The sequence below is a fragment of the Phalacrocorax aristotelis genome, chromosome 2, assembly GCF_949628215.1.
Source record: "Phalacrocorax aristotelis chromosome 2, bGulAri2.1, whole genome shotgun sequence".
Lineage (NCBI taxonomy): Eukaryota > Metazoa > Chordata > Aves > Suliformes > Phalacrocoracidae > Phalacrocorax > Phalacrocorax aristotelis.
Window position 1 is genome coordinate 11,028,188 of NC_134277.1, and position 24,967 is coordinate 11,053,154.

Below are 24,967 nucleotides of genomic sequence, written 5' to 3' on the forward strand. Positions count from 1 at the left end.
GTTAAGTAGGGAAGCAAAACAGAAATGAGTCATTTGTGCAGCTCAAAGACTCTCTCTGAATAGTCTTACTGCAGGTTAAGTTTGCAATGCTCAGTATTAGAAACAGTGGATGCAATGGTGGACAATTGATGCAAATAGCCGAAGTCCCAATGGCCCTTCATCTTCAACTTGTGAAGAAAGCAAATAGATACAGAGGTTAAGGAAAATTATTACTAAGGTTGATAATGTAATTTTCACAATTCTAAAGCTATAAGTTACAAAATAATTACTGGCACAAAGAGACATGTAATCTTAACTGGTGTAGGAGAAGACCAGTTCTGATGGGATGGATACATATATCTCACTCACTGTGCATGGTCCAGCACTAAACACACTAATAAATATTAGCTTCCTTCCAACACCACACCCTATGAACATATGCACACTCTGCAATGATTGACATTTTATTGCTTAACTCAGCGAAAGAAAGCTGAGAAATTCTGCAGCCTAGAGACGAAGGATCCACTTTAATTTGATCTAAAGTTCCTTAAATCTTATTTATAGGAGTTGTAGTATGCATTTCACAAATCTCAAAGAATGTAAGCAACACTTGTGCAACAATGGTCTGTGCTTAATATGAGAGCTAAACCTAGAAATACTAAACTTAAATCCATTAATCAGAGTCCTAGAAAAGCAGGTAAGGAGGCTGATTGTTGATTATTCTCTAGATATCTGTGATTCAACCCCAGAGCGATAATTTTTCTTTCAAAAGTAGACGCAGAGACCTGATGAAGCCTCTGGAAATTGAAAGAGCACATGGAAAATATAAGGTTCATTATTCAAAGTATTGAGTAGTACAGCAAGCACCACCAGGAAGAAAATTCTAAGTCCATACTACTGTTTATAGCAGGGATAACAGCCTCAGGGCATTTTCTCCCATCTCAGGACTGGCGACACTACTCTCAGGGTTCCCATATTTTCTTTAAATTCTGTTTTGTGGGATTCAGTGTCCTGCAGTGCAAAGATCAATATGCATGCTCCACCTGCTGCTTGCTCTTTATTGCACCGCTAAAGTTGCAGCATCCACACAGGGTGATGTTGGATGTTTTGGAAACTCTTATAAAAGGTTATAAATGCTCTGACTCTTACAAAAGGTTTCACCTGGCTTCTGACATCATGCTTGATTTTCATACCTAGAAATACCCATAAAAGCAACTCACCAACTCACCTAAATACACTGTCAGAAGACATACATTCAGCTAATCAGACCCTTCTCTAGATGCATTTGTGAAATTATTTATGCAGATGGAAAACTTAAAAGAGAAATCAAGTAAAAAAAAAAACTTAAAAAAATAGATAAAATACTATCAGTAAAAATTAATAAAGAAAAGCTATTACACTTATACCTTATTCCTAATGCAAATGCCGTCTATGCCACTGGTAGCACAATAACAAAAAGTCATATTGATTTAATAATATGCAGCTTCCCAGAATGAATATTGTTACATTTCTGCAAGAAGTTTCATTTTAAAGGCTTGTTGGCCTATCGCTCAGTCATCCATGTGGGAAACCAAGACACTCTTAATCCTTGACCTTGGATCTCTCAAGCACTAGATGGTTGTATGGTTGTAAAACTCAGTCTGGAAAAGCCACTTCACCCAAGCCTTTCAATGTATCAGCACATATCCTCCAGAAAACAAGTACGTTTGGGTGGGTTGGTTTTTATTTTTGTTTTTTGGGTGTTTTTTGGTTTTTTTTAAGAAATGCTTTGCTTTCACTGTCCTAGACTAGTACTTCTGAGTATTTTTCTTCTACTTTTTGAATCCTTGACAAAGAAAAATGAAAATAAAGAGAAACATCCCAAAACACTCCTGTATGACAAAACATAGAAAATCAATGCCATTTCCTTCTCAGCATCACCCACCTTCAGTTGCAACTTGCTCAGTAAAACAGCAGGGAGGTGAAAGCCTCTAAAATGGCAGGTTTTATTATAAAAACTGATGCTTTCAGTAGCCTTAGCAAAGAGGGACTAACATAGAAACAAAGCTGGGTGCTGTATGTTGAAATTAATGAAATAGTATCAAATAAGGACATTCCAGACTTGCTTTCTTTGTAAGAGAGAAAATATTCAGTTTGACTATTCCAAAGATCTGTTACCACAGCATTTGTGAAATTTATAAAGGTACAATAGCTTTTTATTTTCCTCCTCAAAAGACAAATATTCTGAAAGATCCCAGTCAATCTACTGCATAGTTTTAAAGCATTGTTTTAAGAAAAATGGAAAATAATACTAAGTGACATAGAGACACTAGAAAATAAAAGACATGTAAACAGGTTTATCTTATCCCTAGTTCAAAGAAAACTGGTGAAGTATGAAATAACAGAAATCACAAGATCACAAGAATATTCTCAAGGCTAAAAGCTGAACTACATTCTAATGAAGATAAGTTCATATCACCAGTTGTCAGGAAAGAGCCTGTACCATGACCTGTCAAACTGAAGTTCAAGATAAATCCAGGATCTATTCTAGCATGAGTTGCACAAAAAAGTTGATGCCAAAAAAACACAGCAGGATTAGAAACTGCCTGAGCACTTGCTATTCAACAAAGGTCAGAATTTGAGCACTGATTAGTTTATGCTGCTACACGGATAACTGATGAGTACCCAAAGGATTTCAGAAAAATAATTAAAATGTTGCAAAAGTATAGGCCGGGGCAAACTGCAGCAAAGTTGATTTTTTTTTTCAGTGACCCTGGCACCGGGAATTTGAAATTGTTTCTCAGGTCTGTTCAGTCTGTATAAGACTATTAAAGCTGTACCAGAAGCTGCTTATCCTTAAAGTACAACTTAATTCCTCTAAACACCTCTCCGCAGGGCCCGAAACACGGTTGAGCTTAAATATTGCATTCAGTGAGACACAAAGGACAAAATTCATGTGACTAAACAAAACAGCAGAGGTAATCAGCCGTGGACTCCCTAGTCAATGAAGAGCTAAGCAATATGGTCAGTGAAATCTAGGCTATGATTCACTTCATCCTACAGTTGTCTAAAATTACACAGATGAATCGCACCCTAAAAGCATCTGTTTCTCTGTTTATAAAGAGAGCCCCAGTAAACAGGGACTACAGACTCACAGCTGTGTGTGATGGATACCATCCACACAATAGGAGCACATATTTTCAGTTCAGCAGCAGCAGAGTCAACCCAGGGTGGCAAAGTGTCTTGGGACTCACTGTCATTAAGAATGGGATGGGGTGGGGTGGGGGGCAAGCGAGAGTGGTGGAGGATTAATGCTTTTGCAAATTTCCAACCCCATAACATTTTTTTAGAGTTGAGATGGACCCCTGTAGAGCAAACTTAAGCCTGCTATCAAGAGAGTTGCTAAAAGCACTTGAAATAACATCTCCATCCATACAATATGTGCTGACACTACCAGAACGTGGATCACCTGCCTCTGTACACATCGAGCCAAGTGACATAAAGAAAAAGATCTACCGCTTTAAGAGGAGAGAGTAGATTTGTACTAGAGCTTTCTGTGGTGATTAGTTGCTACCATAAGAGATGAATGTCATCTCTTCCCAAAGTTCAAAGGAGAAAAACTCATCACAAGGAACCTGGGATGAGGTGAAGGGCAGAGTCGTAGACAGAAGTGAAGAACAAGCCAACAAGAAGGGCAGGGTCATGTGTGAGAAATAACAGAGATACTTGCACATAAGGAGAAAAATAGGGTGGATTTTATAAAAAATGAGGGACTAGTTTTAGAGCCAATGTTTGTGTATGCACATATTTTTATATACTAATTTTGATACTGAAGGCATGTCTTTAAGACAACCCAGTATGATGTCAGTAATGCTTTACTATCAATGCTTGGCTGAGCCTTCAAATAATTTTTTTAGCATAATGCAGGAAGGAAATCTGTTGGTTCCTAAAGTAGATGAATGCAGTAGTAAAGATGAAAGAATAATATTATTCAGAAAGATTTCAGCACAACAGGTAAGTGACCATTTTTTCCTAAAATCTTATCGAAACATGAAGTGTGATTTCTTATATACTAAGAGCTAGAGTTAAGCACTTAATTAGACTGTCAAATCTAGGAGGACCAGAAGTAGATTAAATTTTGGATACTTCTACATAGTGATCAGGCACTGCAGTGCAAAGGAAAGATTAGATGATCATAACTAATCCAATTTTTAATTAAAATTTAAAAGCAAACGGGTTTTGTACTGCCCACAAGGGAGAAAAAGCTGAGTTCCACCGAGATGGGTTCAAGCATATTTTCCTCATGTATGAACTAAGCTTGGTATCCAGTCTATCTAATTATTATTATTCTCAGCTTAAAGAAAATTCTCCCATTTTAAGCAACTTACACTGAGGGCCATATTCCATGTTTATTTATTGACTGGTAGAATTTCCTCACAGTTTAATAAGAAGGTACTAAGAAGCTCTTAGCGTCAACGAACATTTTAATTTTAAATCAGCGTATTCCTCTCCAAGTGTTCACTGCCCTCTCCTCAAGCCTGCAGGTAGTGTCCAAAAAAGTTAACTTTGATGGAAGGAAAGGGAAGACTATTTTATCATTGTCTCTCCCACGTATATGCAAACACATGCTAATGCTCAATCTTGCAGAGATTTTAAAATGAAGATTGGTGATAATGTTAGAGCTATAACTCAAAACATAAGATAATACATTTTCTGTCCTATGTAGGACTGATTGACTTATTCATTATTATTTCATTAGGTGGTGAGTTTAACCCTTCTATTTATAAATTGTTTCCAGTTCAGTTCTGACTTCTGGAAATGTATTAATTATTCATAAATATTTTATGAAGAGTTTAGGTGAACAATTTTAAACTTAATGAATTTTGTAATCTCTGTTTCTTTTTCCACTGGGAATGACTGGCCTAAGTCACATAGAACTGACCTTAGCAAATACTTTTCGTGCATGGTGATAGTCATTAAAGGTAGTATATGTAGAGTTCTTTCTGAAATGAGGATAAAAATAATAAGCCTATCAGGTTAGAAATATATGGACGATGAATATCAAATATTGTTTGAAGAGTCTAAGTATTATTCTTTAAAGAGGAAAAGTCCAAATCTTTAAAATTTTGCCTTTTTTAGAAGAAAAACTACAGGAGATACCAGAAGGAGATTGAGGGAAAGAGACCCAAGGGGTCTTTAGCACAAGCATATTGCACTAACCCTCCTCCTAGATAAGAGGAGGTTGCTGGCATGGACATGGTCTATGGAAAAAGAGCTTGTAGGAGCAGCAAGCAACCTGCAGGAGATGGAGGGGCTGGGAGTCTGATGGGAATGACATTAACAGTGGGGATGCTGTCTAGCAACTACCCCAGAGAAAAGTGAAGCAAAGATTCAGGAGGGTTCCATATGTTGAGTGACCAGCTCAGGTCTCTGCACAGGAAAAAACTGCCTGTGGGTTGCTTCTGTGCAGGGTGAGGGCAAGTGGGTGACAGCAGGGAGGCCCCACAAAGGCAGGGAAATGCTGCACTTCCAGCTAGCGTTCAAGGGGCCATAAAAAGTCAAGATGAAAGAAGGTATCTGTTTTGGAATTACATCTGGCATATGTATTTACTTTGCTGCTCAAATGGGAAAGAGGGAATTTTACAGAGAACAGACCTATCTCATGAAGAGTTACAAATTGAAAAGGGATGTGGCTGAACAAAAACCTCTGACCTTTTGATCATGTAGAGTTTTGATTTAGGAGGGGTATTTAACATTGTTTTGCAGTATTGGCTAATATTAAGTCCCCCTAACATCTTGAATGTGACTAGTAGCTAGATGCCTGCTAAAATCTAACTATAAATGGAATAAAAACCCGAAGTTTGACACTACACTGATTGTCACTAACTGTAACACTATCTGAAATAACTGTAGTACTGCTAGAGACTATCTGGAAAGATCTGAAACTCATCAAACTATTTGAAAAAGCTGAGCTGGAGTGCTAAAGTCTCTTCACCGGCCTACTCTCCTGCAAGGGCTAGAGGTGGGAAGAGAGCATCTGTACCACATGCATAAGCAGCTCTTAGGACAATGGAGAAAAATAATGCTGCCTAACTTAGTACTTACTTACATTCAAAGAATAGTTTATGAAAGAGGTAATGTGGCCTAAGGAGTGCCTCTTGGCTTGCTTTCCTAGCATACTAATAAAATAGTAAAATAGAAGTGATTCTAATAGTCTATATTGGGTTATGTTAGGAGAATCGGCAGCAGTTCAAAGGAGGGTATTGCCCCACTCTGCTCAGCAGCAGTGTGGCCACATCCAGATTATGCGTCCATTTTTTGATCCAGTTTCTTGAACTGGGGTTCAGTAAAGAAACTGAGACACTCAAGAAAGTTATATAACCAGTAAGAGGAAATGGCACAGGAGCTGCTCTTGTATTGCGAAGAAGTGGCTAAGGGTGACTCTTAGCCACCAGCAATGCAGCCTACAGCAGCAGGGAGGGTAGCTGAAAAGACAACATAGTAAAATTCTTTCTACTTTTGGCTGATAGTAAAGCAAGGGGCAAAAGGCACATGTTGTAGTTTGGGTGGTTTAGGTTGGACATGGCAAGAACCTCTGCTCTCAGGGTCTAGCCAAACAGGTCAAACTTTGGGTAAAACCCAGAGAGTTTTAAAATCCCTTTCCTTGGAGGTTTTCACGACTTAGGCAGACAATCTGAAATAGACTGAACTAGATAACCTTCAGAGGTCCATCTGACCAGCACTTCTGTGATTCCTCTAAGCACTTCCATCTATTTAACATTAATTATTTGACTTGTAGTTGTTAAACCTTTCACATAAGTACAACACCAAAAGAAATTATACAGTAACATACCTCAGTAATTTCTCAGTATCTTTTCACCATGGAGAGATATGTAATATTGCATATTGGTCATTTACCATGAAAGACATAAACAGCTCTTAATGAGGACCAGTGTAGAATTTAAAGTTTGTGAAAAATACCCTGGCAAAAAGTCTCACCTTGCAAATATAGCAATAAATGGCAACATAACAGTTCCTTGAAGACAGAGGGAAAGAAAAACTTTTGCAAAATATATATTGGTTGGGCACCCTGAGCCCACGTGTCTAGTAGAATCCTCTCAGCTCAGAATAGCACCTATGCTCTTCCCCCGTACCACATATCCCCCCCTGCCTGATATCACACCTGCTGCACTTTTCTGCAGTACCTGTGGCCCCTCGCCATGTGTCCAAGATGGCCTTTTTCACCTATCAACAGGGTAAAACACAGGCTGGGTATGACAAACTACAAAACAGAGAAATAATATATTGGCCGTAACATATGTATGTGAGAGCCAGCTGCTTCTAAACAAATGGGTAACAGCAATTTTACCCCAATAGTTACACTAATACTCTTTTGCTCCTCTGCCTAGAGAGTGATTTTCAAAAAAAGCATTTAATGATATTTATTACACATGAAAACCTCAAGTCTGGTCAAATAGTGTTGAAACTGGCCTCACATATGAAAAACTAGTAGAAGGGAGACTGTTAGATGGACGGAGAGTGCTTCCATCTCTAACAGCAATTTTTTATCTGAAAAACAAAAAAAAAATTAATTGAATAGTGATTATGACAAGTATCTAAAGACTCAACACAGCTTTCTAGGCATGTATCAAACAACTAGAGGATGCCCAGGCAGGAATTTTGCCTCTTCACAAAGGCAAGTGGAGCTACAAAAAAAACTTAGAGGGACAAAAAGATAAGTTTCTAAAATACTGCAGACTCAGCAGACTTACACTTTCTTTTCGAGTCAGAGGTTTTGCACTGTTACATAGTTTGCAGGTAAAATAAAGACAAGAAAATGAATTATCTGACCATACTAAAGAAATGTGAAAATATTGCATTCAAAAAAACGCACACAAAGCCCGAAAGGGAGTAAAGAGTGCTAAGTCAAACAGAAGATGACTATTTAAAGCCTTCCTGAAAGACTGGAAACACTTTAGTTAAATAAGCAGTGCAGGTCTGTGCGGTGTTTAATTAGAAACCAGACAGCAATAGGAACAAAAGGCTCAAAACGGGGAGAAAGTCCTTTTTACAACTTTAAGACTGTGAGAGCCTGCAAAAGAGAAACTGAGCAATGGACAAGTATTGGAGGTAAAGTACAATTTTATTACCATGAACTGCACTATCTATCCATGACCATACAAATATGTCCAGGCAAAACTAAAGAGGAGAAACTTGTGAAATACAGTGAGTATATACTAGGAATCAGCATGAAAAAAAACATAAGTGGAATTAAAAAAGAGATTTATTATCACCAGCCTTTGCAGGAAACTGCTACATTTGACAGAAGCATTCTGCCAAAGCTGTAATATAAGGAATGACAACATCTTAAGGAAAAACATATTTTTTTTTCCTGTATAACAAAGGAAAAAAAGAACTTTTGTGGGAATTCATACTGATTACTAAAACACAGTAAAGCTTCAATCATACCATGGTGTACTGTGAGGGACAAGATATACCTGCTGAGGTTTTAGATGAATAAGATTAAAATCATTATTTTGAAAAAGTAAGCCTAAATGTTTCAGAATTTAGAGTACCTATTATAAAGCTAAAAATATGCCAAATACTAGGTGTCATGAAAAGTTGACATCTTAAAAGAATGTGAGGCAATGTAGATAGAGATAAAATCTGTAGGTAAAGAAATGCAATCAATATCGAAATAGTGAAGGAAAACAAATTCCCTCTTAATAAACAAATACAGAAGAAAACACTGGCAGTGCAATGATAAAAAAAGTCTTATGCTGAATATGTAAATGTGCTATAATTATAGATTAATGGTACAAAATGGCATAATTAGTTTGGATATGCTATGTTGTTATTCACAGTTTCCAAAAGTAGCGTTATTAGAGAATAGAGCAGCTAAAGAAGTAATCCCATGCTTGAATTGATATTTGCTGACATTCCAAGTGTGGGAATAACTGATAATGAACTACAATTCGATTACTGTGTTAAGTGTGTTTTAAAAACGTATTATGTACCCATCTCACTTGAAGCACAGTGTATGTCTAGTCCAATGTCCTGCAGAAGGTGTTAATTCTTTTTTAAAGAATGATCTAAGAGAATAAGAAAGAAATTTAGAGCCCCATGTGACATCATTAACAGGGCAGCATGTTAATGAATTACCCAAATACAAAGACTTTCTTTTGTTGAGATGTTGCTCAGTCTAATGCTGAGAAGGCGGCAGCCATCCAGAGGAAGCCTGGCGAGCTTGATCAGCGAAGTCCAATGGGAACAATAAGAGACATCTTTGGTTTCTTCCACAGGAGGAAGAAAGAGGGACAGTCTCCAAATTTCAAAGATCAGAAAGAGAACATACTGTGGAAAAGCCAGCACAGAGAGCTTCATGGAAAAAACTAAGCATTAATACGGAGGTTAAAATCCACGAGGTGCCACAGAGAACTTCAAAACAAAGGAGGCAAGGCAGGAATTGATTGACAGCCTTTGATATTTGCATTTTATTACCGATAATTTCTATGTTTCCTTTGGAAGAAGAGTTGTAAAGTTATCTGGGCCACAAAGAATTTCATATATTCTGATCCCAGTCAGCAATCGTCACTGCTAGTTGACAGAAACATGACAAAGAAGACACACAGACCTTTTCTCCTTTCTATCAAACATATTAGTTAATGTGTTATTTTATCAAAAACACAGGTAAAATCTCTGATCGATCATTCTTTTTAGACAAAAGGAATACAATGCTATTGGGCTGACATACCTACCTTCTAAAAAAGCAATATTCAAATGATGCAAAAAGCTTTATACAACAGTGTTATGAACACAGATAAAACCAAACATATATTAAGTTCTCTTCTGTACTTTCAAATATCTTTCCCACAAAACACAGAATCTGCTTTGCCCCTATAATCAATTTTTGTAATGCAAATGTATTCTTCATAAATACTAATTTCCTGGAAAGAACATTTTTCATAAATAGATGGCAAAGAGCAAGTCAGTGCCATAGCAGACTAAGTCTGGTAAGCAGATTTCAAAGTGCATTCTTTCTGCTGTTTTATAAAACAAAACTTCTTGCTTTTTCTGAAACTCATTCTTAGTTTTCTGAAGTTCTATTTAGGTTTTGAAGACCAAAAAATATCGGAGGTGCTTTAGCCCTGAACAAAGTCAGGAATTTTTTGTAGCCTTTTCAGTGCGTTATTGTCCATTGAGCCAAAAAGTTAAGGCAGCATGACAGGGATAGCAGAGGAAGGTAAAAGCCCAGTGCTGGCTGAGTTCCTCCAGCGCAGCATGTCATGGGGGTTATGTTTCAATTCCTGCCTTCAGCGGCCACCGAAGAGAAGAACTTGCTAAGTACAGAGATGTCTGGAGCAAGCTAATGCCTGGGAAGTTTCATGTAAATGCACTGCTCTATTCAAGTAAAATAATATTTTTTTTCCTGAAGGCCAAAAGAAGAGTTTGCCTTCCTTTATATCAATATTTGAATTTAAAGAAAAGCCTACTTTCTCCACTTCTCTTGTTTTCAGCCTTCCATATACCTCCATAATGATGTGATAATCACCTTGCAAATATGTGCAAGAGCTGCATTATTCCTTTTAAGTTTCTTTCAAAACTGAGCTTATAAAGGTTTACTTTCAAGTCCGTTACCTTCGTCTCAGTAACAAATGATACTTTGCCTTGAAAAATAGTCCTGACTGAAATATTTAGCAACCCTTTCGTACTTCACAAGCTGCATGTGACAAGTCACACTCATTTCAGTTTTCAAGTTAACTGATTGTAAATCATTTTAGTTTTTAAAACAAATTTGCTGTAAGAGTATAAAATTATTTCTAGCAAAGTTATATTAATCACCTCACACTTAATTAGTTAAAATTAATTTAGAACAAATATTTTTTCTCCCTGTCAAGAGCTTTCTGGATTGCAAAGAAGACAAATGAGGGAAAAAGTGTTATTTTTTTAAAATAGTCTGTAAATCTGTTGTCTATTTCCACCTCTCATGAGTGTCTCAAGAATATCTTGCTGACTTGAGCTAAATGAATGTAAAAGCATATCATGCTCTTTTAGGTTCTCCTAATAACACTATTGATATTTGAGTATCTTAAGCAGGTCTTTCTTCATAATAGTGAAAAACAAATTGCTTTCCTTTAAAGTAAAATTTAGAACAAGAAGGTGTTATAGCAAAAATTAAGTAGCAACAAGCATACTCAGGAATCATTTAGTAATGACTCCAACTTACATAAACAAACCAAAAAACATTTATCTGATTTGTTTTCCAAATAGGCATGCTGCAGGGTTCTGCAGTAAAGTGACAACAGCTGTAATTTAGTTAAAATTTAAGTAAAACAGAAAACAGGACCTGAACTACCAATTATTAGTCTAACACGCCATGCATCTAAGATATAGTATCCTGTTGAACTGTGCTAGAAACAGTGTCCACCGGGCATACAGCAGACACAAAAATATGACTTCTAGCTCAGCAGAACCATATGCCATGAAGCACATAATGCTGAGAAGGTATGAACGCTGTGAAACACTTCTGTATGCTTGAACTTTCCTTACATTTTTTCCCTAAACACAGACAGTAGTCACTCCCAGAGGCAGAATCCCAAGTCAGACGGACACTTCTTGTGACCCTGAGCAAACACCCTTGTTCTGATGTTTTTAAGGAAATATGGAGCCTCCAGGCTCCATCTCTGAGCTCTTTCTTCTAGTAATGCTCATTGCTACGGCAGCTGCACTTCCACAGAATTAGTACCATGTTATTAGCTAGCCTGAATCACTGGTTAGAAACTATTCCATGAAACAAATGTAAATCCCTCTTGGAGTAAGGAAGTTGAGAAATACTACTGTTCTCTTTTATTATTACTTATGCTGATATTTCAAGTACTATTTATGCATTCATGCTTGAGTTATAATGTACCATGATTAGTCCTCACATCTCATTTTCCATACTTCTAGTCTTACAGGTCAACTATCAATATGAAACTGTTTCCGCAATCTTGCTAAGAATCTTAGCGATTTAATCACTTTGCCTTCACAGTAAGATTGTCGAGACAAGAAGAAGAAAGAAAAATATTTTATAATCTACTTAATCTGTTTAAGTAAAAAAAAAAAAAGTATTTTGTGCATTGTAGCTCAAACAGGGAAATGTATAGCTGATTTACCATTCTTGGTATATTCCAAGAAGTATTCTCTCCCAAGCTGGACAAGAGGATGCAGATCAACCATAGGGATAAGAAGTATTTCCATTTCCTTCAGGCACCACTCATTCACCTCTCTATGCAGATACTTCCTTCATTCCCCTTTTCCAATGATTTAGTCCTATCTAAACATTGTTTTCATTGCTCTGTTTATCCGACAATGAGAAATGTTTTAACTCCTCATAAATTATAGCACTACCAATTTCAGAAAGTGATTCACCATGCTTCAGCCACTGTGAGAATGGCTTTTCCTTTATAGATAGTTACATTTATAAAAATTGAATCTTCAGGAAATCTTCTTCATTAAGGGTATTTTGAAAGATTTGACTGACTCAAGGGCAGCGTGAGTGAAAATGCCATGAACAAGGGTATTTGAATGCTAACAGATAATTTCTTTGTAGGAAACGCTAATATTCCAAGCCATTCATTTCTATCATCAATCGACTAGTAGATAGTGTAGACAAAGATAGACTTACTGTGTAAAGACATAAAAACTATATCATTATGAAACCTGAATTCAATTTTAGTCAAAGTCCGTTATTAAACAGATTATCATCAAGTGTGTCACTCATTTAAGCCTCTGTCGTATGCTTCCCTACTGTAGCAAACATTTTGAGCTGGCACAATCACAAATGATATTTGCTATTCATATCATGTTGTCCTTTGTTTTATAGCACCTGACCATACAACCTTCCATTTCAACCTTGATTCAAATACAGGCATGACTTAGAAGTGATCACCAAATAGGAAAGAAAGAGGACATGAATTTTACGAGGCTTTCTATGGATTATTTTTTTTTTATCCAATGGAAATAGATATTAAACAGACAATTGCTAGGAAAATATAGGAGATTAGTAATACTGCAAGATGACACATCAGGAAGGAAACAAAAAAGAAAAACCAAGTTATATTAGAAAAATAAATAAATAAATAAAACCCTAGAAAACCACTCAAGTTAATAACCTCCAAAATATCTGGTCCTTAACTGTATGTCTAATAAAAATAGAAAGTGTTCAATATAGAGATTATGAAAAGTTTTACTTGTTGTGGGACCTACTACATAGTCTTCCAAGAGAAATATATCTTACTCTTCATAAAAAGGAGAGAACAGATACTGTCCCCTATCCCTTTCAGGGAAGTTGGCCATCACCAAGTGGAGCCAGCCAGTACTCTTTTGGAAACGACAAGAACCAAGTATTACATAGACAAAAGAAATAAGACCTCTGAAAAAGTGAAGCCCTTTCTTGAGGTTACCTGAAACATCTGTGCGGGCTTGACAATGTCTTGCTTATCTATACAGCAGAAATGGTCATAACATTTTGCATTAACTCTGCAAGTGACCATCACAGCCAGCAAACAACCTAAGGGCTAGATGTATTACGACTGATAGCACCAGCAAACAGCGGAGTCTCCTCTGAGCCACCTGATGTCAGTAATCCATTAATCTGATAGCCTGTATTGATTCTACTCCTTCCGTATTTCTGTCCTCACTAAACACTTCAGAATTTGCCAAGGATACTGAGAGAAAAAAAAAAAAAAAAGTTATTTTATCACATCAATCATTTGAACAAGGGCATTCTATTATCTTCTACAGAAATATTTAAGATTCTCACCACTGGGATACCCACAGGCCACAAAAACTGCCTGCAGAAGTTTTATATCAGTTCAAAGCACATATGCATTTGTGTATGCACCTCTAAATGTCATGAGAGAGGAAAGATAAAAGCAAAAGTACTTTCATTCTGCACCACAGTTTCAATCTCTGTGTTCCTTGTGTTTCTTTTCATTCTCACGCTATTAAAAAATGTGACACAAATCCAAATTTCGATGTCCAAGTTACCTTAAAAGAAGCATACTACAGTTTACTGCAACAGATACATCCAGGAAGGTGGGTTGTTGATAACAGAGACCCTAGGGAAGGCTGGTTTGTTGATCAAAGAACTTAGTTAGGGGGAGGTCACATGAATGTAGTTGAACTAAGCAAAATCTTATGGTAGTCAGGGAGGTAGAGACAGGTAAGCATCATTTGAGATGGCCTGGGGTATCCCATCAGGTACATGACCCTCCAGAAGGGCCTGGGTCTCTGCAGGTCTCTCACCTCTGACGTCCCTGTGAGGAAGCTTTACATAGGACTCATTGCCTATATTCAGGCAATGTAAAGGAGTGCTGGCTGTCCCTGCAAGCACAATCAACTTAGATTTCAATTTAGGTGTCTTAGTGAGATGGATTTGGCCTCCCTTCTTCACTATATTCAAACAGAGAGCAGATGCTAGCTTTTCCACTCATACAATGTTGCACTGATAAAATAGTATTTTCATAAATTTGCTTGCATAATTTAGCCTTTAGACAATGACAAGTGAAAGAGGCACAAGTACTATTCACATGTAACCGTTAATCATCCAGGAGTTACTACAATCAAGTTTTGTCAAGTTTGTTTCATTTGGATGGGCTGCTGGACAGTAAATAAATCCCTGGAAATTTTCTGAATGCTCTAAATCAGTGGTTTCCAAACTAGAAGTCCAACCTCTAAGTACAGTCATGAACTTCCAAGAAGTCAGTTTTTTCCTCATAATTAAACCTGCATCATGATAATACAATATTACTAGTTTATAATTGAGATTGTAACTGGAAAAGTATTTAGGAACAAACACCCACACAGATGATGCAAGCGCAAAATGAACCATTCCAACAGTCCTCTTGGAACAATTTAGATCACAACTTTTTCTTGGTCCTGCGGCTGTCTACAGCAGAGGTATATTTCACATATTAGTACTCAGAATGTTTGTTCACCTTATTGGCTTTAATTTCATCCAAGTTTTGATCTGTTAGTTCAAGTTATGCCGTTCAGAAGCTAGAATATCCTTTCTGGCTTTGGAAAGAGCACAGAGATTAACTTTGGAAAGCTGAATAAAAATGAAAAGGAATACAGTAGATGCAGCTTGTAATGAAATCAGAGCAGTTCTACTTATCTGAATTCATTAGAAAGTTAAGAACTGCTTCTACCTCACTTGAAGTTGTGTTTTTGCCCATGCACCCTGAAATAAGCTGTGGTGCAAAAGTGTACATGGCAAGTTATTTTTCTTTCCTCCTGATTTATTTATATGACACCAGCATTCACAGAAGCTAAAATTTTGTTATACAGAGTGTCAGTCACAGATATGCACTATATAGAGAGGAAGCACCTCTCCTGAAATTGCTTCAGCAAGTCCTTGTTGCAGATTCAGCGAGTCAGAAGGCTTTTTACTTTTATAAACTCTGTGCTACTGGGCCTGGAACACACTGCGTTCAAAAACTTCTGAAGACGTCACCTCAGAGGGAGCACAAAATAATTGTGATCCGTGGTACAACTAACCCTACTCCAGAGTTTTTACTGTACCTCTGTGTGAGAGCTTCTCCAGGATGATCCTCAGGCGCTGAAGAACAGGGGGTGAAATGTCATATTTATAGATGTCTATTACTGGCACTTGCTGACATCTCCCAAATATTCCATCTGCAGGAGAGAGAAAAAGAAAAGGAAAAATATACATTGTTTTCTGAGAGGAAGCAGCGCGTGATGAGATGTGCATTCCCAATGTATCCTAATTATATACTGAAGGAACATTTTGAAAGACATTTTAAAAAGCTATCAAAGAACTAACAAAGTCATGAGACAGGGTATTTTCTACCAAAATAAATAAATACTGGAAAGAATATTAGTTGGAGAAAGAGTCTATTGCACAAGTTATGCACACAGTTTATTTTATAAAGTAATTTCAGAGGTCTGTCTCCCAAATCTTTTGATGTAAGACTTCTTTACTGACAATTCAGTGGGAAAAAATATTAACGTTTGGCGCCTACTATGTTGCAGATGAAAAGTGCAGCATCCAGAAATATAAATATTAATTTTCAGAAACTATGAGGATTTGCTGAAACATTTTTAATGCAGGAGCTGTGTGTTAGGCATTGGTAAATGAGAACTGAATCCGTAATGGCTAGCAAAGACTCATTTCAAGAAGTACCCTCTAATGAATGCAATAAAAGAAAGCAGCTCACAGAACAATGAGATATAAATGTGGCCTAATTTATTTAGCTCCATTCCATTTGTCTAAAATGACAGACTCTTCTCATCAATGTCTTTTCAAATCACACCTTCTAATTAATTTAGCTTCTTATTAGTCTTTATTTAGAGAATTGTTCATTTTGAGACAAGCTTCCTGTGTATGTGTGGGAGGAACAGGGAGTTCAAACATTCAAATTACCTTTCTTTTTTTCATACAAAAGACTAATTCAGAGCCTAGGTGCTTCACATACAATCTGACCATCTGCAATTCTAGGCCTCTGAGAAAGAAAGTGGTTTCATTTATTGTTCAAAACAGTTCTTTTCTATATAGTGATCCAAAGGAAGCAATTTAAATGCAACAAGTTTAATTAGCAAAATATTCTACTGCAGTACTAGTTTTAACACAGTAATTACTTCTGCTCTGATATTACATCCATGCTCAAAAAGGATAGCTACATCAGATTAGCAGAAAATAACGGTAAGTATTAATTTGCAAACGTCCATTACTTTCTCTGCTACTTCACAGAGCTAAAAGACTACAAATGGGAACTACTGGCCCAGCTGTTCACTAAACACAAATAATGGCATAAAAGAAAATAAACCAATCCAGGATGCAGAAAAAGGGCATTATTAGCCTTCACTGTTAAACACAAATACCTCATTGAAATTAGCCAACTTTCACTTTCTTTGCCTTTCCAATCCTCCTGTCACTTACAACCGCCAAATTAAGTTAATTCAAATTAAAAACTTACCTCTGAGTCTAATTTTGTTATTGGAAACTAAGTTTAATTTAGAAACCACGTACACAGATCCAGTTTGGTTTTCTGCCATATAATGCATAAAGCAGCTTAACAGCAGATTAAAATATTCATCTCCATTTAAAAACCTGTTGCTGCTGGAAACAAGCAAAGTCTATAAATATCAGTTGCTTGTAAATGGATGAATAACAGGAATAAATAAGGTCCTGATTCAGAAAGGAATAGAAGAACATTTTAGTCTTTAAGAACAAGATTCTTCAAAATGAAACATGACCTGAAATAGCCAACTCTATTTTGGAATACCACCATACCAGCTACAAATAATTAGGACAAAATATATGTTGATATAAACAACTAATATTCCACAATTCTTCAAAGATAACGTACCTTAAAAATAATTATAAACCTATTTTAGAGTCTAGAAAAACTTACAGATGCAGCATAAATTAAAGTTTTTTTGTATTAAGTATCATTTAAAGATATCTCAATGGATGCAAAAGCTAATTCACCCACAAACTCTAGAAGAGACCTAACCTTTTGTTCTAAAACCAGAGTTTTCAGAAACCTTTAGCCTACCGCCTTTGAATAGAACAAAACCTATTTAAATTCTAAAATTAACAATTAGCATATGAGTCTGAGCTGCCTTATACAAGCTATCCAAAAACATTAGACCTGCTTAGGGAGAAACTGCAAGTTATTTTGGCTTTTGTACTTGAAATATGGGCATAATAAGCTTTGAAGAGGCTGCAATCACAAATAACGCTCTGCTCTGCTAAATGCAGTAGTAGGAGAGTTGAGAAGGAGCAGTATGCCCCAAGGAGCAGTTGGCAAATACCATCTCTAAAATACAGAGGGTCTTTATAGTGGGGATTACAGTTGGACTGGGGTTGTGCAAATAGTAGATTTCATAGTTCAGTTCAGTAGCTTTTTTACAAAAAGTAGGAATTTTCCCAGGTTTTCCTATTTGTTTGGGGTTTTTTTCTTTTTATTTGATTGCAAGGTTTCTGTGGCAAGATTTAAAACCTAAAAAATTAAATTGAGGACAAGCATTCACTTTCAGGGTGGGGAAAAAAAGCAGGGGAGGGTGATTTTATAAAAAAATATTTGTAAAACTCCCCCCTTTTTCTTTCCAAGAAATCTACTTGGCAGATGCGGCCCAAACTCTGAAATGGCTTTGGTCCAGCACAAACATCATTTTCAGTTAAATTACAGCTAATATTTAAAAACTACCCAGCTTAGTCTGCCATAAACTATCCCAAAACACTGTGATCTTTACAGGGAGTAAATACGTTGTGTGTCTTTCTAGACCAGCTGCACCCACCTCTGGCACAGGGCGATATCAGTGGGGCTGTTGCAGCATGCTGGTGTCTGAGCACTGTTGTGCACCTGTTTGACCTCTAACAGCCCCCAATGAGCAAATCGCCCAAAGCTGTCATGAAGCAAAAAGGAAAATGGGAAAACTCCCAGATTTTACAGTAAATGTCATACAGTGGAGGAAGTTCAAAGCATGAGTGATGCTTTAATAACTGCCATTCAAGGAAAAGCCTTCTATGCCTATAGCCATTAAGAGTGTGTTCATTCTGAACTTTGATTAAAATTGTATTCGGAGAAGGAACGTAATATGCAAAGGACATCTGTTCTTTACACATACTCAGAATGAGGGAAGGTTGAGACAACTGATCAATACACACATATGGTTGCTATTAAAGTGCTATCATTTGCTAACCGTTAGCAAAAAGGAGTATCTGAAATTTCCATAGTAATATCTTATAAGTTATACTTAGACCTGGAAACATCTGTGTTAACAGCATGGTAATGTTGACTTTTAGATGGCTCCTACATTTGTTTCCAAAGAAGAGAGTAAAACAGAAAAATAATATACCCAAGGAGACAGTGAGATGCTTCTTTATGTGTTTGGCTATTTTGCCAATAGGTTTAATATTTGAGAAAGGATGCAAGCAGAAATTTTTAAGAGCTGCTATTTAAAATATTGAATTCTGACAAATATATATTACAAAGTTAGATGCTAAGATTAAAAGAAGAAATTTAACCTAACCCAGGTGCTCAAAAAGATCTCAAATAGTGGCAGATGAACCTCTTTTATTAGAGACAACACCCTGGAGCATGGTACATGTATTTACACTGAATATTTATCAACTTCTAGTGGAAAAAATACAACTGACAGATTAAACAGTGAACAAGTCAAAACACAAGTTCTGGGAGGCTGATTTTTGAGGGACATTTAGAAGCAAATGGAAAACTCCCATCTTAATGCATTATTATGTGTACAGTTTTGGTCCCCGCTATACACAAAGGATGTGGACAGGCTGGAAGGGGTCCAGAGAAGGGCCACCAGGATGATCAGAGGACTGGGAAGCTGCCATATGAGGATAGGCTGGGAGAGCTGGGTTTGTTCAGCCTTGAGAAAAGGAGGCTCAGCGGGGATCTCATCCCCATGTACCAGTACTTAAGGGGCAGCTACAAAGAAGATGGAGGTTCCCTTTTTACGTGGAGTCCCATGGAGAGGACTTGCTCTTGGGGAGATTCTGATTGGACACCAGAGGGAAATTTTTCACGGTGAGGACAGTCAACCATTGGAATAATCTCCCCAGGGCAGTGGTTGACTCAGCCATGCTGGTTGCCTTTAAGAATCATCTGGACAGGGTGCTGGGCCATCTTGTCTAGACTGTGCTCTTCCTACAAAGGTTGGACTAGATGATCCCTGAGGTCCCTTCCAACCTGTGATTCTCTGATTCTGTGTGACTATTGCCCATTTGCGATTAATTAGTGGATATTTACGATCTCTATTACCTACTGAGGAAGGAAGCACCACATTACATTCATGACTGGCATTAGGCACTGAATTATATAAGAAGACAGCATGAAAAACTATAGTCTGAAACACAGTTTTGAAAAGTTCATTGTACCAACATGTTCACTTGGTAAGGTAGACAGGCATCACATGCTTAACAGGCACTAAAAAGTCTTTGGAAACTTGCACTGGGTGACCGCTTTCACCTTGAAAGCAAGACTATTTGTGGGCAGCTGATTCATTCAATTCATTTTAAGTAGTGTTTCCTACAAAAAAAAAAAAAACAAAAAAACAAAACCAAACACCACCAAACCCAGTGTATAATAAATTGTCCTTGGCTGGAGAAGCAGATCCCATCCTGGAACCACCGAGTATGGCTAACCTGACAACTGAAACTAAGGTATACAAGACTTGGCACAGTTTTGAGTAATACCAGCAAAAAAAAGAATGAGTCCTTGTTGAATGTATTTTGCTACTGAGCAAAGCTATGAAGGGTGGTAGAGACACTGGAGCTTGTCTGCAGACTGATGAAGGCTTGATAGATGTAAATTAAAAGACTGTGTTCTGCAGTAATTAACTATTTAGATTTACATGCAGTGAAATTTTCACATGGCACTGACAAGGAATGCTTTGAAGCACCCAGTTCTGCTCTTCAACCTTCCTGCAGCAGCTGGAAAGGTTGCAATTCTCTGGACAGTGACAGTATTTGCATAAATGGGTCAACCAATGCTTCAGCTTCCTTACCCGAACTACCTGGCAATTGTTAGAAAATTATAAATTAGAGCTTTGTATAAAAAGTTTTCCCCTACATTGCAGGCATCATGGTTTGGTCCTGTGTCGTAATGTAAACAAGAAAGTCCACAGACCCAGCAGTGTGTCAAATGGCAACTGCTGCCACCTTTGACTGTATCATTTATGCTCTTGCAGTTAATCAGAGAACTTCCCCTAATGTTTCTGCTGAGTTTTCAGTGGGCATCGTTCTTCAGCAACTTAACCTTCTGTAAAAAAAAAATCATTCTTTCTTCTCACTGAATATGGACATTACTTCACCATCCTTTCCCCAGCTATTGGTTTAAGGTGCTGTAATGTCCAAAAGTAGGCCAGGACTAATGAAAAGGCCAGTACTTGATGTCTTATAACCCAAGGCTAGAGCCTGACTTGCCTACAGGAAAGATTCATTTTCCAATGGGAAGCACAATATTTGCATCTCAAAAGTCTCATGGTACTGGACTTCAAGGTCATACATGTTAAATGTTTTAGGAAGCGTGAAGGAGACTGTTGAAGCATTTGACTCTTCTCTCGCTGCTATTTCTCTCCACTACGGTGTTTGTTTTCAAAATCCTTTAGAAAAAAATAAAAAAAAAATGCTACAGTTCCTCAAAGAGAACTCTAAGTTGCATACTAGGAGGCAGAAGACATAGTCCACGAAGCCACATTCAACATTTACAAGTAAGCTCTTCAGAAAACAGCATCTTTTTAATATTCCATTTATTTAAAGAGATTCATTCATCATTTATACTTCTACTTTTAAATTATCTTTACAAGCAAGGTAGAAATGATACAGATAGAGCAACAGTGGCTTCTACAGTGTCATTTCTCATGCAATGTTTAGCAAATATTACTCCAATGCTTTCGAACAGCAAATGCTTACAAGTCTCTCACTGCAGCAGTTTGTCAGAAAAGCTGCTGCTTGCAATCACAGTTAACTGCATTGCAAACCTGCAGCGCTCCACAGAGAATGCAGCCTTCCTAGGAGGCAATCTCCCCGTGTTAAACTTTTAAAACCTTTTTACAATTTTATTTTGCTTATCTCTGTGCAGCCTCAGTAGTCCTTTGTTATTTCCATTTCAGAGCAGTAATAGTGGCATCTAGTGGACAGTTTCATGCTGAGGGATCAGTCCTGGAGCACACGTTGTTCACCTTCTAAAGTTATTGCTTTCAGATCCATTTGACTTAAGCTGGAATACATAGCTATGCAGTTACAGCCACCCTCAGTCCTATCCTTCCCTGTCCTAATGGCTGACAGGCATGTGGAAGTTTTACAGCAGTTATTTAAAATTAACAAATACAATTTAAAAAAAAGGCTAATATATTTGTTTCTAGAAGTAATGCATTATTAAGGCAAGCAAGGAAAGTGCATAAGATTGTTTTTAAAAGTGTATGTGGTGCTGTTCTGCTTTTGATAGTGTGTTAGGCACAAAACATTATGCAATAAAAGTAAATCCTCAACTGTAAATAAAACACAAAATATACTTCTTGTAGATTTAATAGAAACACCGTAAGCAGAAAACAACAATGTAAGATGTTCTAAACTTGATTTTATTTTTAATCCAACAAAAAAATACCATGCAGTGGATACTCTTACTAACAGTCCAGTAAATACACTCTTCCTCAGCTACTAAATGAACTGCTGCCTGGAAGGCAAAGGCAACTTTGGAAATTTTGCTGAAAGCCAGACCACCTAACAGTCCTATAAAAGGACTCTAACAAGATTTAATGCCTTTTGTCACCTCTCTGGATACAGCCATTTAAGAAAAAAAGTGGACGGCTGGTCTGCTTTCAACCAAAAAAAAACCCAAAACTGAAATGCCAGAATATTTCTGCAGATTGAAGGAATTGGATAGCATCTTAGCAACTGTGAAAGTGCTCATATTAAAAGATAAAAGTTCACATTAACAGCAGCATTAGTTAGCTGTTGTGCAAACATTGTGATAGTGCTGGGATTTGCAAAGCTCCAAATCATCCTGAGGCACATCTGAGAGCAAATAGCTCCTCTGGGGTTTACAGTCCCCTTGTCTCAAGGAGTAATTCTGAGAGCAAGTTCTGGAGGACTCTGTTCTTCCTTCATTAAAAAAGATATAACCTTCAATAGGGGGAAAATATCACTTCAGGAACTGTTTCTGTGCTAACCTGCTAATTTAAGTGGTGGATTGTACAGTCCCAAAATATTATGCACGCTGAGGTTTTTTTTTAAATTACAACAGAAATATGTAAATTGTAGGGAAACTAACTAAAAAACCATGCTCTCTCTTGGGTACAGCAAAAGGAGGGAAGGAAATGATTGTGAAAAAGCTAGCTACAGTTTAACAAAGCAAGAGGAGAACAGGCTCACCATGAAAAGAAGTGCTACCCACTTCCAAAAAGCCCCTAAGTTATTCAGCTAAGAGAATGAGAGGTCCAGATTTCAATGCCTACTTTCTGCAATTCAGAGCACAGAAATGAACCTCAGTCTTAACAGGTCGTACATAGGCCTCCCAGCCACAGAAATAATGGCCATGCCTTGGGAGGAAAGGGCAGGAGGGAGTTTAAGAAAAGGAAAAATAGAGATTAAAAGAAAGCAAGTCTTAAATTTTTGCTGCTAGAGCTAATTTTCCTGTTGAATAATGCCTGAATAACTTGGTACTTCTTAGCAAACCAAACTTGAATTTTCCACAGCCTAGGTAACTATGTGGAATGAAAGCTGTGCTTTTTGGCTCCATGATGAGGACAAGAAAGGATGACAAAGCAGTGAATGAATCAGCATTTTCCACATCCAGATGACCGCTGCAGTCTGTAGGCTGAAGAAACCATCTGCCTCTACTTTTGATCACAGAGACCAACCCAGAGTAGAGAAAACCTTTGAGAAAAAAAAAAAAAACAGGAAGCTCTAGTTGTAATATATTGAGAAGACTTTCCTAAGCAAAACTACATATCCAATATTAGCTATGATGTCTCTAAGAAAAAACAGCTTGCAATCAAAACCACCTGAACAGCAACTCCTTTTTTTGTCAATACTGGTACTAAAGAGAAAAGGGAGGAAAAACTTTAATGTATAAATCCTCCTCCAAGAGGAAAAATACTTTAAATTCCAGTATAAGACAAGTATTAGTATACTTACAATAAGGCTATCTCTTTAGCATATTTAGTCATTGGACTACAAGATTGACATGTAAGTTTCTGCTTTACATTGCTATCTCATTAGAGAGAAATCGGAGCCATGTACCACCCCCCACCTAGAAAAAGCTATTTCTTTCCAGAAGAAAGACAGAAGAGTGCACTGAATTCTGACTGCGTCATTGCCAGAAAGATATGAACAAATTAGAGAAGCTCAGAGAAAAGGGAAAGAATGGAAGTAGCCACATAGATCCCTAAGCACTGAACTATCTGAGTCTTTATGGGAAAAGACTAAAAGTTTATGCAACCTGGTTGATTATTTATGGGAGAAACGGAGTGAAAAGAGAAAAATGAACAATATGAATCAGAACAAGTTTCAAGCAGGGAGAAACTACTCTGAAGCTGTTCAACTCCCTCCTAGAAAAGTAATGGAGCTCCTATTGCTTACACTGTTTAAAATTAAGACAGAGCAATGGGGAATGATGAAACATGAACAATTCTTTATTTTACTCAATGTGCATTTATGAACAGAGGTTACTGAAGGGACTAAGAATTTATTTATGGAAGCAATGAGATGCAAATATACTAATGCTTATTTATGCACACTAATTTTCCAAGTATCACTGAGATGTACTTCAGTCACTTCAAGGATCCCCATTACGTTTTCGGTTGGTGCCAAGAACTACTTTGGTGCTGGCAATGTCCTCACTGTGTGATCAGACTGTAGCTGTTCTTGCATCTGTACTCCCAAGGCAAAAACAACTCTCCAAGGAAAGATGTTCAGCAAAACAGATTTCTGCATTAATTTTCTTTTTGTATTAAAAACAAAGTAGTGAAAGTTTTAACTAAGTCGTCTATAAGCCAAGAGCTTATATTTTAAGAGTTAGTTTTTATGGGTTTGCAGGATACAGTGTTCTCATGAAAACACAGCTAATGACCTTTCCTTTCATATTCATCAGATGCAGTATCTAATGGTTGGAGCAAACTTGGTTTATTTCTGACCTCTGCCAAACCTGAAGTTTTCTAGATCTTTGCAAGAAAATATTGAGACAGCAGATTACTTCTGTAATCTGAGCTACTGAATTTATTCCTAAATGAAATTGACTTCAGACATGCATGAAGTTATAGTAATAAAGATCTCCATATTGTTCCCTAGCTGCAAAGTGTTACAAAAATTATGGAAAATTATGTTATGCTAACCTGAACACATCAGCAGAAATTTTCAATGCGTTCCTTTATGACGGGGAGGGGAAGCCCTTATAAAGCAGGGTAACTTCTAAGAATGCTGCACCCTGTGGACTGATTAAAACTGTTTGGAGCTACCTCAGAAATCTCT

General features: G+C 37.2%; 1 protein-coding gene across 3 annotated transcripts in view; it reads right to left on the minus strand.

Annotated features, from left to right (window-relative positions):
- The window catches only part of PTPRN2 (protein tyrosine phosphatase receptor type N2), a 670,936-nt gene that overhangs the window by 485,829 nt on the left and 160,140 nt on the right, over positions 1 to 24,967 (minus strand). For all 3 annotated transcript variants that reach the window (XM_075082381.1, XM_075082380.1, XM_075082379.1), the window contains exon 3: positions 15,526 to 15,639. In XM_075082381.1, the coding sequence (XP_074938482.1) occupies positions 15,526 to 15,639 (114 nt within the window). The remainder of the gene's footprint in view (positions 1 to 15,525; positions 15,640 to 24,967) is intronic.